Below are 16,958 nucleotides of genomic sequence, written 5' to 3'. Positions count from 1 at the left end.
CACTGCGGCTCTGCGGGGTGGGGGAGCCGGGTGTCAGATGAAACAGGGATGCTCAGGGTGCCAATTAAACAGGGAGCTTGGGGCTGCAGAGAACAAAACCGGAGGAGTAGTTTGCAAACGCTGAGCTGTGAAAAGGAGGAGGAGGAGGTCATCAGCAGGTGAACAGGGAGGGATGTGCAGGGAGATGAAGGGGGCAGAGGGATGGGGCCCTGGGGATGTGTTAGGGCTCTCTGCCAAGTGGGCTGCAGCAGGAGCTGTGACTGGTAGTTCAAAGCACTCTGGCTGCAGAGTTGGAAGGGGGTGATAAGGATGCTGCAGGGCAGGAGATCTCTAGGGAGCAGCAGTGTTTTCATGATGGGACAGTGCTGCCTGCAGGAAGGGGCTGAAGGGATGGTTTGGCCACCCAATCTGTGTCTTCTCATAGAGGGGCAAGATATGTCTGCATCTGAGCTGGCATCTGTGCCTTGTTTGCACAACCCTTTTGAAACACCTGGGAGATGTGGGTTTCCAGGGATGCACCACCTGCCAGCAGGGCAGGTTGGTATCTCTCAGTGATGCTCAATGCACTTGAGCTTACAACAGCACAGAGAGGCTGGCAGGGTCAGCCCTGTGGTCCAGCCCAGTGTCCAGGCCCCCTGGCATGGGCTCTGTCCCACCTTCCCCTGGGGTGGTTTGCTGCCCGGAGGCCACACTGGCAGGGGCACCCTGGGGACTACAGATGTTACAGAAAAGGGTAGTGCCTCTTGTTATATTGGTGTGTACTGTGCTGGACTTGGAGCTCTGTCCTGCCTCAGCTGTGGGTCAAGGACTCTGAGCTGGGATAGGAGGGAGCTGGTGGGGATACAGGCTGCCTCTCTCTCACCTCAGCTGCCCTTTGAGCAGAGCCTTGCCCACAGAAACCACTGCTTCCCCTTCCCTGCTGCACCTGCTCTCCTCCCACTAGCCCATAGCTGCCCACCTTCTCTTCATCCAGGCAGAGCTCAGGCAAGGGGGTGGTGCAGGCACAGCCCAAAGACCCTCATCTGCACAAACAGGAGGCAGAGAAGAAAAATTACAGCAGGCACAAAGCACTGCTGGGAATTGCCGCTCACTGTCTTCTTACCTGGTGCTACTGTTGCTGCTCTGTCTGGTGGCCTGACCTCCTTTGCCACTTCCCACCGGTGGCTCCAGTGGAAAAAAAAAATCACTCTTTGAATGAATTTTGTGGAAAGGAGCCCAGGGGGTGCTGCCTTTCTGCTGGGGATTGGGACACTCTGAGAGAAGGAAATCTGGGTGTTTGGGGGCCCCCTGCACCATGACTCATTTCTGTCTTCACCCTTCACCTTGCCATTCCTCACCCCAGTGCCCCAACCAGCAGCCAAGCACTGACCCTTTCTCCTTGCCTCCCTGCAGGTGAAGTGTGACCAGTACTGGCCAAGCCGGGGTACAGAAACCTATGGGATGATCCAGGTGACGCTGCTGGATACAGTCGAGCTGGCGACCTACACTGTCCGCACCTTCGCCCTGTACAAGGTATGGGGCTGGCTGGGCTGTTGCTGCTCCAGGTAGTGCAGAGACACTTCCTGATGCTGCAGATTGCTCCATGGCCCACAGGCAGAGGCCACTGGCTATGCCTGGCTTGGCCAAGTGTGTGGCCACTCCATACATGGGCTGTTTCTCACAGCTGCAGGAGACTGGCTTGTGCATCTGAGCACTACTGCATTTTGGACAGGATACCTGATGCTCTTCTGTATGCATTTGGACCCTGTGATAGGCCCCAGAGCAGGGCTGTTCTTGCCTCTGGCCAGTGTACATGTAGCAGCTGTCCTCCCATTAGAGCGACAACAGGGGAAGCAGTAAATTATTAGCACTCCTGTCCGTAATAATGCAAATGGAGAGGTTGTTTCTGAGTACAAACCCTCTCTCCTGCCGGCTGCATTCCTCATTAGCATTTTTAAATCCTCAGGGGCAGTGCCAGCAGCAGCATGTCACGGCAATGCAGACAGGCATTGCAGTGGGCTGCCTCTGTGGGTGACTGAGTCTGGGCCAGGAGCCTGGCAGTGCTCATGGGGACACACTCACACCCCAAGAAGGCATCTCACCCCCAAGCAGTCACCCAGCCAGTCCTACCACATTGCTGAATAGATCACTCAGCCAATCCCAGACAGGAGCAGGGCAGTCTGCAGACCCATCCCAGAGACACCCCTGATGCAGAGGAGTAGGGAGGGAACTGGCTGCTGTAGCCCTTCCATGCCTAGTGCCCGTTTTCCCTGAACATGCAGTGAGTATGCAGGTAGTGAACCTGTGCTGTGCAGAAAGGAGTCTTCCACCTTCCCTGCAGCCTGCTCCACTCCTACAGAGAGCAGAGCAGCTCTGTATCAGCTGGCTTTCCACAGAACATCTCTGTGTATAGAAGCCTTGCAAGAAACCTGCATTTTGCCTCCAAATTTTCAGTGGTAAAAGCCCAATACATGCATCATCACACAGAGCTTTGTGTGTCCCATCACTGGGTTCCTGGGACGAGACTGTTCTCATGCAAAACAACTCCCCTTTGTCTTCAACAGAATGGCTCCAGTGAGAAGCGAGAGCTGCGGCAGTTCCAGTTCATGGCTTGGCCCGATCACGGGGTACCAGAATACCCCACCCCAATCCTCGCCTTCCTGCGACGGGTCAAGGCCTGTAACCCACCAGATGCTGGGCCCATGGTTGTGCACTGCAGGTAGGATTGTGAGTTTGCAAAGCTGCACCTGGGCACATGCCTTGTGGCTGCAGGAGCTTTAACCCGTCTGAAAGCGGAGTCTCCTTTTCTTGTAGGAAAGGTTTCACGGTAGCATAACCTGCACTGGATGCTTGGGCTGGAAACAGAACAGTCCCAGCAGTGGTGATGCAGTGATGACAGCTCTGTTGCTACTGCTGTGTCAGGTTAAACAACACTGCTGCATGGAGAACCTCGGAAAACACATTTTCCTGCAAAACTGCTAGTGCTATTTAAAAATTAAATTATCTGTGCCCAGCATAAGTGGGTAGTACCTTTGGAGGCACATCACTGATAGACACGCATGCAGTGACCTCTGCAAACATTCATATGTGGTATTTACAGGACTCTGTCACAGGGTAGAAAGGCAGCTCTTTAAGCAAAATATCAGTCTACTAAGCAAAATATCAGTCTGCTAAGGCTCAGCATCTTACCCAACCAAGATTTATTTGTACCAGCCAAGAGGGGACTGTTACTGAACAAACCACTCCATCATTGCCGTTCCAGCATACGCCTTACCAGCAGTGTTTAATGCTCTTCTTTCATGCTCTGTTTCAGATGAGAGTGGGGTATAATTAACACACAAACAAGCTGTATTAAAGCCCTGTTAAGAATCTGACTTGCACCATAAATGAGGAAATGCCTAGCTCCCTATCTCTGCCTGTGTTTAAATGTCACAACAGCATATCTGTTGTTTTCAGGGTGCTCTCGGGGTGGGTAGTTTGGGGTTCTCTACTGCTCGTCCAGCAGTTATGGAGAGGCATTCAGTGTCTGAGAGAAGGGCTCAGCATAGACATGCATGATCTCACCTTTCTGCTTCCCCTCTCAGGCTGGCTGTCCTTGTTTAATGGCTTAGGAAACAGTGACTCTGGTTAGGGGACAAGCAGGCTTGAATTTATGGGCTTCACTGGCACTGGGGCCCAGCCTGCTCTTGAGGTCTGATGTAGCGCACACGTGTGCTGTCACTCTCCTGCCTGTTAAACACATTTCTCCTTCTCTCATGGAGGTGCTGCCAGCCACCAGCAGAGTGTGACACCGTGTCCTTTCTCCTCCAGCAGTGAAAGGGGGCCAGCAGAAGGTCTGAGCAGCCTCTCACATTCTCCAGTGTCTCTCTCCCTCACTCTTCTCGTCACCTCTTTTTTGGAGCTCCACTCACTAGAGAGCAGCCTTTACTCCCCTGTTGTGTGCTCTAGGTCTGGGTGATCTCTTAAGCGAAATCAGAGCTTGTGTGACATCTGTAGGAGACCGTGTCACCTCAGGCCACGTGCTCTGTTCCCACAGTGCCGGCGTGGGCCGAACCGGGTGCTTCATCGTCATCGATGCCATGCTGGAGCGGATGAAGCACGAGAAGACCGTGGACATCTACGGCCACGTGACGTGCATGCGCTCCCAGCGCAACTACATGGTGCAGACAGAGGACCAGTACATCTTCATCCACGAGGCCTTGCTGGAGGCTGCCACGTGTGGCAATACCGAGGTGCCTGCACGCAACCTCTTCGCTCACATCCAGAAGCTGACCCAGGTGCCAGCCGGCGAGAGTGTTACTTCCATGGAGCTGGAATTCAAGGTTGGTGGCAGAGCCCTGCTGCCCCAGTTCTCCAGCTCCCCTGTCTCTGCCCGCAGAACCCCACGGGCCGCTCGTCCAGGGTTTGGGAGAGGAGAGCTGTGGATCATTACAGGCGGTTATTCTTTTGTGTGTTTCTGAAGCAGGTAGGCAGTGATTTGAAATACATTTGAATTGTAAAGCTTGTGTCGGCCACGGTCCCCCCTGAATTGGCAGCTTCTGGGGAGGATATAAAAGGCAGATGGATGTGCAGTTCTCAGCAGCACGTTCTGCTCTGGGTTCACTGTGCGGCGGGAGCTGCATCTGAAATCAGATGCAGATCATGTTAGTGATAATTGATGTTACTGTGAACAACTTGTCTGGAAATGGCTCCAATTTAAATATGTGAGACATTTCTAGCCTCATTTCTTCGATGCTGAGATCTGTTATCTTTTAACCACCTCAACACCAAGGCTCAGTGTCTAGAATTGGTGAAAGCAGTGTTTTAAGGCACACTGTTTTTAAGAAGCCAAGCCCACATTTTGCTGCCTGTATCTGTGAATGCCAACTGCAGATATTTATTACAGCCTTGGAGCTGGAAGTGAGCTCTGGTAAGAGCCCATATTCTCAGATGAGGTGGATTAGTCCAGGGAACTCATGCAGGAGAATATAGCTCATGCGGGGAGGCAGCAGACCATGCAGGCTGTGAAATGAACTGCAGCAGTACAGCTGCACCCTGGGGATTCCCTCCAAGTGACGAAGGAGCAGGAGAGGCAAAATATTGACTTTCTGCATAAACTGGGAATAGTTTAACAGCTCTGTCCTGTAGTTATCAGAGCTGCTGGTGTCCTGGGCTTGAGACAGTAGAATGTGCTGCATGAGTGTCTCATGGCGACACCTGCCATGGGAAACTCCTTCAGAGAGCCACAGAATTTTGCTCAACTCAAGCAGGTCTGTTTTAAGAACAACAAAATTTTGTTTTCCTTTTGCTTCTCCCAGGGTATCTTTAGAACAGTAATGAAATTTGCCTCTCTCTCTGAACCCTGGCAGTGTCCACAGCATGAGAAACCCTGGGGAGCAGGATATGGGAGGACCTCACAATGCTGCATCTCTCCCCAGAGAGCAACCCTGTCCTTCTGCAGGGAGCCTCTGCCAAGGACCAGCTGCCACTCATAGAGAGAAGGATGGCTCTGGAGATCCTGGAGGCAGTCTTTTGGGGAAGGAAAACGAGAAAAAGGGGGGGAAAAAAAAGAGGGACTTCTGTTTGAATGTCTCTGACAGCAGATCTAAGTAACACATTTACCATGACTCCAGTTTACAGGACTCAAAGAGAACCATAAAATGTCTCACAGTAACCCAAAATAGATCTTCTTTACCTAAAACTGTCACAATTCTCACATTTTCTTGGGTTCTTCTGGGTGAGAAGTAAATAGCAAGACATTGTTGGAAGAGGGAAAGCTTTCCTTCCCTGACAGCACCAGGCGCGTGTCCCTGGCTCGGTGAGCTGCAAAGCTTCATGTGCTGGCCCTGTGTGGGTCAGAGAGCTGCTGTGGGTCTCCACTCCACTATGTGAGGCTTTGGGGCTGTGCCATAGGTCAGCACAGGTGGTTCCCCTGCTGTCACCTACAGCCATGTGCCAAAAGCCAGCAGCGAGGCCAGGCCATGCCTGGGTGTGCAGTGCCATGGGAGAGGGGCTGACACGGTGCTGAAAACCAGGTTGGTGATTACTGTGAAACAGAGCATCCAGGTGCAGCCTCCTCATAACATGGTGACAAAGCCCTTTGTCTGGTCCAGAAGGACCTGGTCCCCAGCAACTGTCCCTCGGTCAGAGGAGGGAGCGTGGCTGTGCGCCCAGAGGAACTCCTGCCTGCCCTGCTGGCAGGGCCCCAGTTTTACCCCCAGACTGCTGCATCCCCAGCAGGGATCTGACATGTCTCCTCCTCTTTCAGCTGCTGGCCAACTCTAAAGCACATACCTCACGTTTCATCAGTGCCAACCTCCCGTGCAACAAATTCAAGAACCGCCTCGTGAACATCATGCCATACGAGCTGACCAGAGTGTGTCTGCAGCCCATCCGGGGTGTCGAGGGCTCTGATTACATCAATGCCAGCTTCATAGATGGGTACAGGTAAGGATCACCTTAGGTGACTGGGCCAGCCTGTCCTGCCTGCTTCAAAACCTGGGCAGGACTGCCTTCTCCTCTTTCCCAAGGACTGGTCCTGACTGTCTAAGGTGGGCTGGGATCACTTTGTTGAATTTTATCACTTTCCATCTTCTCAGACACTCCAGTGTGTATAGTTACAATATGTGAAGACTGATAGTGAGTGAGTGAGTGCTGCCAGGCTGGCTTGTGTTGCTGTACACAGATGCCCACATGGCTGAAGTGGCAGGCTGTGTTGGCTCCTGTGCAGGTTTTATGGGATATTCTGGTAGGCATCACTTGGCATGTGTTTTATATCTGCAGCATCTAATGCAAACCTGCCTCCCCTCAGTAGCTGTAGCAACCAGAGGTAGAACTGTGCTCGCACTGAGTGGCTGATCCAGGCAGCAGCCCAAGGCTCATTGTTCCATGTCTTGGTTTTGGGGAGAGTCTGTGGATCCTCAGTCAGGGCTGGTGCTGAGCACTGGGGATCCCATCACTGGGTTCCACTCTCCAGAACACCTTTTAGAAAGCCCACATTAAGATCTAGTGGGGCAGTAATATTAACATTTTCTGTATCTGTCTGCTGCATCACATTCTCAGATGCAAAGTGCCAGGAGAGAAAAATTAAGGCAAACAGCCCAGTGGCCACATCCCCTTCCCAGCCAATCCCTAGACAATAATTCATACTAAATCCCAATGATGCACATAAAAGGCTTGTTCCTATCATCTCTCTGTGCAGCATGACAGTAGGGTCACCCAGTGCAGGAATAGGGGATACAACGATGGATGTGGCACATTTGCTCTCCAACTTGGCTCTGCCCAACTGCGTCTTTTGGGCTGGTGCCCTCCCAGCAGCAAAAGGGAACAAATGTGGGTGCATCCAGGCCAGAGGCTCTGTGCCTTGTCCCTGCTCCAGCAGCTGAGCCCAGCCAGGGCTCCCAGGGAGAAGGGCTACATGGAGGCAAGAGTGGACGGGGAGCAACGCAGGGAGCATCCCAAAGCAGCAAAACCACAGCAAGCCAGGCTCCCTCAGGGTGGGACAGAGTAATGGGGAAGGATAAAGGGGCTGGAGAAAAGCTGTCACAGAGCAGTCTCTGCTCCCTCCTGCCTGTGCAGCTCCGAGCTGTCTGGCACCAGGTCATTAACGTGGCCGCCTGCACACCCACCCTGCAGCCTGGGTCTGACAGACAGGCTGCATCCACTCTGTCCTGGCTCCAGAGCTGGTGGAGAGCAATGCTGGCTTTGCCCCTTGGTGATGCTACGGAGGGAGGTGGAGAACTGCGAGCACGGCAGGTGGCACCATTTCATGTGCTACCTACCCCATCCCCGAAGAGCTCTGTTATCTCTTCCTGTCCTTTCCTTTGAACTAGCAATCTTCTAGGTATTATCTACAGAAATCAGTTGGCCCAAGGTCCTGCAGATATCACTGATGCTGCATCTTTATTAGCTCTTTCGTTCTGCAACCCTGCTCCCTGTTTTTTGTGATGTCTTACGCGTCCTCCTTGGAGCAGCTCCAGTCTGCATCCTGCTGCCTTGCAGCACGTTCATTAATTTTAGCACCATTAAAAATAGCACCAGCAGAGGGATGAAGGTAGAACAGAGGGATGAAGGCAGGACGGAGGATGCCGGCCCCAGTCCCGCGGGCTCCAGCGCCCCGCAGTGGTGGAGCCATCCCGGGCTCTGCCGTGCCGGGCTGGGAGCTCGGTGAGCCAAGGAACGGGCACGACAGGGCTGGCCCTTCTCTGGGTACAGAGCACCGAGGGGGCTTTCTTCAGGGTGGGGTCCTGTCTGGGGCAGGTCACGTGGAAAGTTTGGAGAGATGCTCTGGTTTGCAGTAGAAAACCAAGAACAGATTTTGAAGCTTCAAAAAAGTGGGCGAAATGGTATTTACGGTTTCCACACTGCCCTCGTTATTAGCTGGTGTGCGTGATCTGGGTGACCCGATTCAGTTGCTCTGTGTCTTCCCATACAATGGGAGGGATGGGGGGTGCTGCAGAGAGAAAAAGTGCAGGAATGCAGGGGTGCTGCTGGGATCATCCCCAAGCACAGCCTCTCCTTCCAGCTCAGGTGGGTGCTGGCAGCCTGCTCATGTGGGCCTGGGTGCTAAGAGGGCTCTCAGTGCAGCAGCAGAGCTGGGAACAAGCAGCAGCAAGAGGCTGGGCTGGAGACACCATCACCCCAGCAAGGACTAAGAGCCTTTCTGGATCCTTCACCTTGTGGTGCTCACTGAATCCGTGGGAAGCACTTAGAAGATCCTTGCTGAGCAGGCTCATTTCTCCCCCAACACCCATGGCTGGTCCTAGAGACCTGCCTCCTGCAGCTGGATTGTCAGCCCTGCTGCCAGCTGCACAGGGACCCTGCCCTCAGCACTTCTGGCCCACCAGCCCCCAGGAGCAGCTGGTCTGTGCACCCTGAGCTTCCTGGAGCACCAGGAGCTGCTCTGAGCACCATTATGTTTGTGTTCTGCAGGCAGCAGAAGGCCTACATTGCCACGCAGGGACCACTGGCCGAGACCACGGAGGATTTCTGGCGGATGCTCTGGGAGCACAACTCCACCATCGTGGTGATGTTGACAAAGCTGCGTGAGATGGGCCGGGTACGAATCCTCCTGGGGGGACAGGGGGGCTGTGGGGCTGCTGTCTGTGGGCATGACCTCTTGGCTCACCCCAGTCTGTCTCCAGCACCAGCCACTCTGGGCCAGCCTCCTGCTGGCATGTGCAGTGGCTCACCCTGTGGCCCCACAACCACATTTGCCCGCAGAGAGAAGGAGGGAGGAGCAGCAGCTTGTCAGTGCTAATGTCTTGCCCTGCTCCTCATCCACAGGAGAAATGCCATCAGTACTGGCCTGCAGAGCGCTCTGCCCGGTACCAGTACTTCGTGGTGGACCCCATGGCAGAGTACAACATGCCACAGTACATCCTCCGGGAGTTCAAGGTGACGGATGCCAGGGTAAGTGCATCTGCTGGCTCCCCAGCTCCCCTGCCTCTGCCCTGCCCAGGCCAGCCAAGGGAGCGTGCAGCAGCTCCTGGAGGGATGGAAAAGTTAAGTGCTGCCTTGCAATGCAGGCAGAAAGGGCTGCTGCCCACCACCTGCTGCTCCTCTCACCACAGTTTGTGCCTTGCCAGCTGTGGCAGCCCTGGTGAGCAGCTCAGGGATCCCTGTCAGCACCAGACCCTGCCTTGCCTGTACTGCCCACTTGGGCAGGCACTTAACACAGGTCCCCCTGCATTTGGAGTCTCTGTATGCAGAGACTCTGACCAGGTGCAGGATACCTCTGTGACAGTAAACATAGTCCTGGGATGGAGTTGGGCCCCAGACAGGACCAGGACACTGACCAAACAGACCCTGCAGGGGCCAAAACCTTGCTTAGCTCAGCTGCCGTGGGGAGAGAATGAGAGGATAGAGGCAGCCCCCAGAGATGCAGCAAAAGATCTGCCTGGGCTCATCTATGGCCTGTGCACCCTCTCACCTGGCCTGGGGGTCAGGGAGAGCAGGTCACCAGTGCTGAGGGGAGCGAGATCAGCCCCTCACCCGTGGTTCACATCTAACACCCCTCTCCCTGCAGGACGGCCAGTCACGGACCATCCGCCAGTTCCAGTTCACAGACTGGCCTGAGCAGGGAGTGCCAAAGACGGGAGAGGGCTTCATTGACTTCATTGGGCAGGTGCACAAGACCAAGGAGCAGTTTGGGCAGGATGGGCCCATCACAGTGCACTGCAGGTAAGTCGGGACTGTGGTCTCTCCCCACCAAGCAGGTCCCTGTGCTCTGTGAGCAGCTTGCACCACTCCTGGGAGCTCTGCAGAGCCTTCCTGGGGCTGGCAGGACTTCTAATGGCACCTCTTGCTCCCTGTGCAGCGCTGGGGTTGGGCGCACAGGCGTGTTCATCACGCTCAGCATCGTGCTGGAGAGGATGCGCTACGAGGGGGTGGTGGACATGTTCCAGATGGTGAAGACCTTGCGGACGCAGCGGCCAGCCATGGTGCAGACAGAGGTGAGCATCCCCTCCTCTCCGGGGCACTGGAGATCTGCGGGAGAAGGGAGGGGAACTGATGTCTCTGGATGTTGAACCCTGCTGTGTGCTGTCCTTGTGTGTCCCCACTTCTCACATTTCCCTCCTTGCTGCCTTGCAGGACCAGTACCAGCTGTGCTACAGAGCCGCGCTGGAGTATCTTGGCAGCTTCGACCACTATGCAACGTAACTAGTGCTTTCCTCCAGTCGCGGTGGGGATGTCTAGGAGTGGAGACGGGTTCCTCTGAGCCAGAGCCGCCCATTCCTCAGTCCTTCTGTACAGGTGGAGGTACTGCCCAGGCCGCAGACCTCCACGCCAACCAGTTTTGACCACGGCATTTAGGAACTTAGCCCCAGCGCCAAATGAGGGAATCCGACTCCAAAAGCATTTCCAGTCTCTGGCTGAATTTCTGCTCATGTGCATCTCTCACCCTCTCTCACGCCGACTGCATTTCACAGCGAGGCTTTAGGTGGGTGGAATGGGATCTTTTTTTTAAACATGTAAAATAGTTACTAGTGGTTTTTATAATCTCCTCTCTCTTTATTTTTTATTTTTTGCAAGTCTTAATGTTTTGCCCAGACAGAACTGGACCCGCCAAACCTTTGGGAGTTGGGTTGTTTTTTTTTTTTCATTTCCTTTTGCTTTTACATTTTTTACTGCCCTGTGTTTATTTCAGCCCAGTCACTGCTGGTTCTGCCCATTTTAGTGCAGCTTCCTTGGTAATTTGCAGCAGGTGGCTTGTGGTTCCTGCCCGGCTCCATTCCCCATAGGCTGCTTTTTAATCCTCTGTAGAATATGAAATTTCATGGAACTGGACCTAAGCTACCAATTATTTTTTTAGTCTCCTCCCCCCCATTATTTCCTTAGTAGGTTTGGGTTTGGGAGGGCATGTGGGGGCGCCGGAGAAGCGGTCCCCGTTGTCAGCTGGAAACCGTTCAGTCCTATTACAAATACGTGTTCAACCAATCCAGTGACCGTGTGTATTGGCAGATCCTGATATGACGTGAGTTGTCGTCGCCTTGTTTGTGAGAGACCCGAAATCCCGGGCTCCAGGCATTGGAACCTCTTTTTGTGTGTCTTGCTGGGAAGGGGGCAGGAGAAGCGAGAGGGTCCGACACTTCCCTGGGGAGGGGGATGGAAAGAGCAAGACATGGCCCTTTGTGTTAATCCCACTGTTCTGTGCGTGCAAGCACCATCCTGTCACCTCTCACCAGTGGAGTGCATCAGAGCATTTACACAGGCAAAGAGCACAAGCCCAGGCGACCCAGAGCGGAGCTGGGCCGGCTCTCTTTGGAAGCAGGGTACTGCAAGGAAGGGGAGGGGAGTACACATGGCTTCAGAGGTTGGGTGTATCTATAATTTCTGCTATCCTGCAAATGTTAAGAGTCACTAGAATATTGTACTTTCCGCTACTTCAGGACGTTCTAATGAACCAATGTGGCAAGACTACTGGACTTAATTTAATGGTACTATATATTAATACTCCTTATTATATCACGCTTGCACTAAAGACGGGGAGTGAGCAGCCCTCTTTCGAGTGCATTGAGTTATGAATAAAGGTGGTGGAAGGGTATCTAATTGTATTATCACATGTATTCCGAATGTTAAGAATCCAAGCTACGTTGAAATCAGCAATCCAGGGTTGGTAATGTTGGAGGACACATTCATTTTTACCTTGTGGATGCATAGTGCTGTAGGGGTCACTGTTGTATACAGTCTGTTTTCTATTTGTTAATAAAAAAAAAATCTACAGCATCATTGCATATATCTTGATGTTAATAAATTTGAATAATTGGGTTTCATACAAGCTGGCTTTCCTGTCTGTTTCTTCAGCAGTAAGCAGAGGCCATAGAGTTCTTTGGCAATGGGCATGCTCCTCAGCCTGTGGCAGGGGAGTCGTTTCCCACGGGCACATCCCAGCCACAAGTGCCCCACACTTGCTGCGAAGACCCTGTGCCTGCAGGGAGCTTGGAAATCCTCTGTGACAACTCTCTTTATGCATATGTTCACCTCCTGCCCGTTTGCAGCTGTATTGGGGTGCACTGACCTAGTGCAGCACCTGGCTGGACTTGCTTGTGGGTTTGCAGGAAGAGAGGAGTCAGTGGTGATGGCTTTGGTGGCAATATAGGTCATTGCCAGCCTCCTGGGATGCTGCAGTAACACAAGCACCTTCTTTCTCCTTGTCCAGGAATACCTGGGGCTTCCTTCCACGTCTGATCTCTTGTTCTTGGCCCAAACCCTTTACAGCCAAACCAAGGATAACATGAGGGAACAAACACTCCAAATTCACTGCCCCTGCAGGCTCTGCCACATGTGTAAGGCACAGAGTGACCTTTTTGGGTGGTCATTTGGCTTGTTGATGCCAAGATTTTGCCCCCAAAAAGGCACGAACAGAAAAATTCTGCTTAGAGACAGAGTTTGTAGCCTGTAAGCAGGAGGTACTTTATTTCACGGGCCTCTGGAGTGCCCGGGGAACGGTCAGGTCGTCCTGGAAAAACCGCTCCACCTTCTTGGTAAAATGACAGGATTTTATACAATTTCTACGAGTGATTACAACATTTTTACATACATATTCATAGAATTGCAACATACATTTTCAATATTCATAACAGGTGGAGTTTAGGCGGAGTTAGAGGTGTGGCCTTCAATTTGGGGAGAATCTGGGAGGGTCCTTCTGGCCTTCAGCCTCGGGGAACCCCCTGCCCGCCTCCCATAGTCACCATGAACTTTGTGAACTTTCCTATTCTGGCTGACTTCTTAGTGCGTCTGGCAGAGGTTTCTGATGATTTTGCAAGGATACCTAGATTTTGGTTCATCTTCCTTCCTTATCAGACCGTTCTCCTGAGTACACATGTTCTTGTTCTCCTGTGTCTGTGTGTTCTGCATACCTTAGTGAATTATTGCCTCTACTAAGATTAAGCTTTCTGCTCTTGCTTATACCTATATTCTGAATTTAACTCTCTACTTTTCATATTGTTATATTACATTTGCTTTCTGGGCCTTGCCTGGCTTCATTGTCTGTGGACCAAGTAGAAGCAGGAGGAAGCAGAGAGGGGGAGAACAAGCACCTCATCATGGAATGCATGAGGAATAACGTGACTGAGCCTGGGCCTCTGTGACAAGGCACTGTGTAGGTACTTTCATTACTGAGGTGGGCTGTGTGGCCAAAGACTCGTGCTGGCTTCACAGGGCCAAGAAAGGCTCAGTGTGCAGAGAGGGCCAGCAGGGCCCCAAAGCGTGAGGAACCTGCCACCTTGGCAAGGGGATGGACCCCTAGGGTTCAGCCAGGTCAGAGAACAGCAAAAACAGCTGCTGCTTGTGGGGGAGGTCCCACTCCCCTGGCCTGCTCACACAAACCCAAAACCGCTCCAAAGGGGATGGGCTCATACCACTTTAAAGGCGCTTATTTGTTTAACATTTATTTCCTTTTATCTCTATATCTCACAAAATAAAAGGGGAAAAAACCCCAAGACTAACCATGCAGAGAGGGCAAACAGGGATGCTAACCTGATCTGCCCTCTGAGCCAGTGCCATGGTTTGTGCCACGCTGCAGGCAGAGCCACTCTGCCTCTTCCCAGGGCCTGGCACTGCCATGCCTGGGCTGCACTGCTCAGTTGTTCCCGGCTAGAAAGGATTTACTACAGCTAGTCTGGGGTTTTTTTGGAACATCTTCTTTGGCATAATTTTGAGAAGCTTCCCTCCCTCTGGTATTCAGCCTGGCTTCACAGTGTCACACTGTGCTCCAGACCTGAAGGGAATGGCTTCCTTGGGAAGGATGGACAGGGGGCCTGACCCACATGGTTCTGCCCCCCTTGCATGGCCTTTCCCTTGCACACCTGTGCTGTTTGCACCAAAGGTGGTGCTGTAAGACAGTGTTTGGCCCCTTCCCTTTGGAGTCTCAGACAGAGACCATATTTGCACTGACCAGTGGAGCTGGGTAGCTACTGCTGGCTTTTTTTTTTCCTTTCCATGGTGAAAATTTTCCATTCCTTAGTCATTCCAGGTAGCCCCCAAAGCAGCCTCAGATAAGCAGCTTTGTAAAGGGCACAGTTTGGCAGGTGGGACAGCAGCTAAATGGCAGCTTGTCAGAGGTGAATTCCTGGGCACTGAGGTGCTTTTCTGCTCTTTGTATTTTCAGATTTTTATTCATTCCACTGATAGCTGTAGCAAGAGCTGTGTAGGCAGTGCCTAGGCTTGGCTTGCCTCCTAGTGATGCTAACTCATAGGATCATGGAGTGGTTTGGGTTAGAAGGGACCTTTAAAGATCACTACTCCGAATATAATGTTGCCAAAGCATCAGCCCTTTGAGATTTTGTTACCTTAAATTTTGTTTTTCAAGGGCAAAATAGTCATTAAGTATGGAAAAGAAGCAGCTGTACCACTGAACAAATCTGAGCGGACTCTGCGCAGTAGCTTGGCAACTCCTTCCCCCACAGTCCTGGCATTTCTTGTCCTAAGCAGCGTTGCCATTTTCATTTGTAACATTTCCTAGTTAAGAGTGACTTCTTTTTTTTTAATTTTTTTTTTCCTTTTTTGCTTGTTCTGACCTGGTTCATTTCTGAGAGCAAGAATAATTCTGATCCTTCCAATTAAAAGCTCATTGTCGCCCTTTTGCCAGTTATAATAAGCAGTCTCAGTCCACAGTAACAATTACAGGTTATCGAGCTCCTCTGCCTACGCATTTCTGCTCACAGGAACATTTTAGCACTGGTTATCATAAAAAGACGGGCTCCTGTCTCCTGTGGGCAGCAGATTGAGGGAAGTGATTCTGCCCTTCTACTCTGCTCTCGTGAGACTCCCACCTGGAAGACTGTGCCCAGCTGTGGGGGCCCCGACGTAAGACTCATAAGGACCTGCTGGAGCAGGTCCAGAGGAGGTCATGAAGATGCTCAGAGGGCTGGAGCACCTCTCCTGTGAAGACAGGCTGAGAGAGCTGGGGTTGTTCAGCCTGCAGAAGAGAAGGCTCCAAAGAGACTTTACAGCAACCTCCAGTGCCTAAAGGGGCTACAAGAGAATTGGAGCAGAATTTTTCACAAGGGTCTGTAGTGACAGGAAATGGGAAGATGACCTTAAATTGAAAGAGGGCAAGGCTAGATTAGATATAAGGAAGAAATTCTTTACTGTGAGGGTGATGAGGCATCGAAACAGGTTTCCCAGAGAAGTTGTGGATGCCCCATCCCTGGAAGTGTTCAAGGCCAGGTTGGATGCAACTTTGAGCAAGTGGGAGGCATCCTTGCCCATAGCAGGGCTTGGAACATGGTGATGTTTAAGGTCCCTTCTAACCCAAACCATTCTGTGATTCTATGATATTAGAAAGTTAGCCTTTCTTGATTAAAGGATGGCCAGTGCAGCTGCCAAGCCGCTGAGAAGGCCAGAAACACAGAGTTTGTCTCAAAATTGTTATCTGACATTTGTAGGAGGCTCTGTGTGGTGCCTGCTGTTGTTTTAGTCCACTCTGTGGTTGTGGTTTGTATACCTGGCAATTCAGATGAGCAAATGAGAGGTAGCAGACCAGAGAAAACCTGTGTTGGAGTGGTGTTTGTTAGGACTTTCAGGGCTGCTACATGCCCTGAAGGAAATGCATATCAGGAGAAACACACAGTGAAATTAAGGTTTTATTTAGGCACGAAGGACCAAGTATGCTCTCTGAGGATGGCTACGAGCTCTTCAGGTGGGTTCTGCTTACTTTTAAGGTTGCCTATTGGCACTTGCACATTTAAAATGCATTTAGCACACCACGATCTGTGGAGCTGTGAAAATTGCAGCCAGTCCCATCCAGGGAGAGGTCAGTGTCCCTAGACAGGTTCTGTCAAGCACTCATCCTTGTCCACACACTGGAAAGCTTTTGCTGCTAAAGCTGTACTGTCAGGTCCCAATCCTTCACACAATGGTGGTGGATTATTGGCAACATCCCCTCGCCACGGCGGCACTTTTTCATGTTTCTGGATGACCGGCCAAAAGTTCTGGCGTAGGCCAGGCCTGGCTCCAGCCCAGCCCCAGCCTGGATTCACTGCCAGACGTTTGCACAGTATCGAATTCTCCTCTGGCTTTGCTTACACACGGAAATTGTAGGTGTATAATTAGCCCAGTTCATGCGTTCGGTTGGCACACGCCTATTGTGTGTCACCACTCGGCTCAGGGCAGCGCCCATTTCCACGGGGTCAGTGCCCAGCGCTTCACACCCCGCGGGACCGGGCTCGGCTGCACCCGGCGGGACTCCCCAGGGCCGGATCCGTGTGGGACCCGTGTGAGACCCGTGTGGAATCCCTGTGGGATCCGGGCGGGATCCGGGTGGAATCCGGGTGGGATCCAGGTGGGACCTGAGTGGACCCGGGAGGAATCCGGGTGGGACCCGTGTGTGACGCCGCCGCTCCCCCCCGGCTGCGCACGGCCCGAGGCTGCCCCGGCCCGGCCTCCCGGTCGAGCGCCCCCTATCGACTGCCTGCGGCGCGCCCGGCCACCTCCCGCCCCTGCCTAGCAACCGCCCCGCGCCCGGCCTCCTGATTCGCTGACCCGCCCCGGCCGGC

General features: G+C 52.6%; 1 protein-coding gene and 1 long non-coding RNA gene across 19 annotated transcripts in view; one reads left to right on the top strand and one right to left on the bottom strand.

The window, feature by feature from the left end:
* PTPRF (protein tyrosine phosphatase, receptor type F) overlaps positions 1-12,238 on the top strand; it is a 287,080-nt gene extending 274,842 nt beyond the window's left edge. For all 18 annotated transcript variants that reach the window (XM_027683284.1, XM_027683287.1, XM_027683288.1 and 15 more), the window contains 9 exons: positions 1,393-1,512; positions 2,544-2,698; positions 4,016-4,301; positions 6,227-6,405; positions 8,890-9,016; positions 9,244-9,369; positions 9,986-10,140; positions 10,277-10,412; positions 10,552-12,238. In XM_027683284.1, coding sequence (XP_027539085.1) covers positions 1,393-1,512; positions 2,544-2,698; positions 4,016-4,301; positions 6,227-6,405; positions 8,890-9,016; positions 9,244-9,369; positions 9,986-10,140; positions 10,277-10,412; positions 10,552-10,620 — 1,353 coding nt within the window. In that variant the 3' untranslated portion in view covers positions 10,621-12,238. The remainder of the gene's footprint in view (positions 1-1,392; positions 1,513-2,543; positions 2,699-4,015; positions 4,302-6,226; positions 6,406-8,889; positions 9,017-9,243; positions 9,370-9,985; positions 10,141-10,276; positions 10,413-10,551) is intronic.
* Positions 12,239-16,033: 3,795 nt separating this feature from the next.
* On the bottom strand, positions 16,034-16,955 carry LOC113967494. The gene is made up of 2 exons (XR_003534193.1): positions 16,795-16,955; positions 16,034-16,698 (listed from the first exon to the last, which is right to left on the bottom strand). It is a non-coding gene; the product is annotated as an uncharacterized LOC113967494 (long non-coding RNA).
* Positions 16,956-16,958: the final 3 nt, after the last annotated feature.

The sequence above is a fragment of the Neopelma chrysocephalum genome, unplaced genomic scaffold (genome assembly GCF_003984885.1).
Source record: "Neopelma chrysocephalum unplaced genomic scaffold, ASM398488v2 Primary Assembly neopelma1_64, whole genome shotgun sequence".
In the NCBI taxonomy this organism is placed as follows: Eukaryota; Metazoa; Chordata; class Aves; order Passeriformes; family Pipridae; genus Neopelma; species Neopelma chrysocephalum.
The sequence above is the reverse complement of the archived record's forward strand: the minus strand, read 5'-3'. Positions and strand labels throughout refer to the sequence as shown.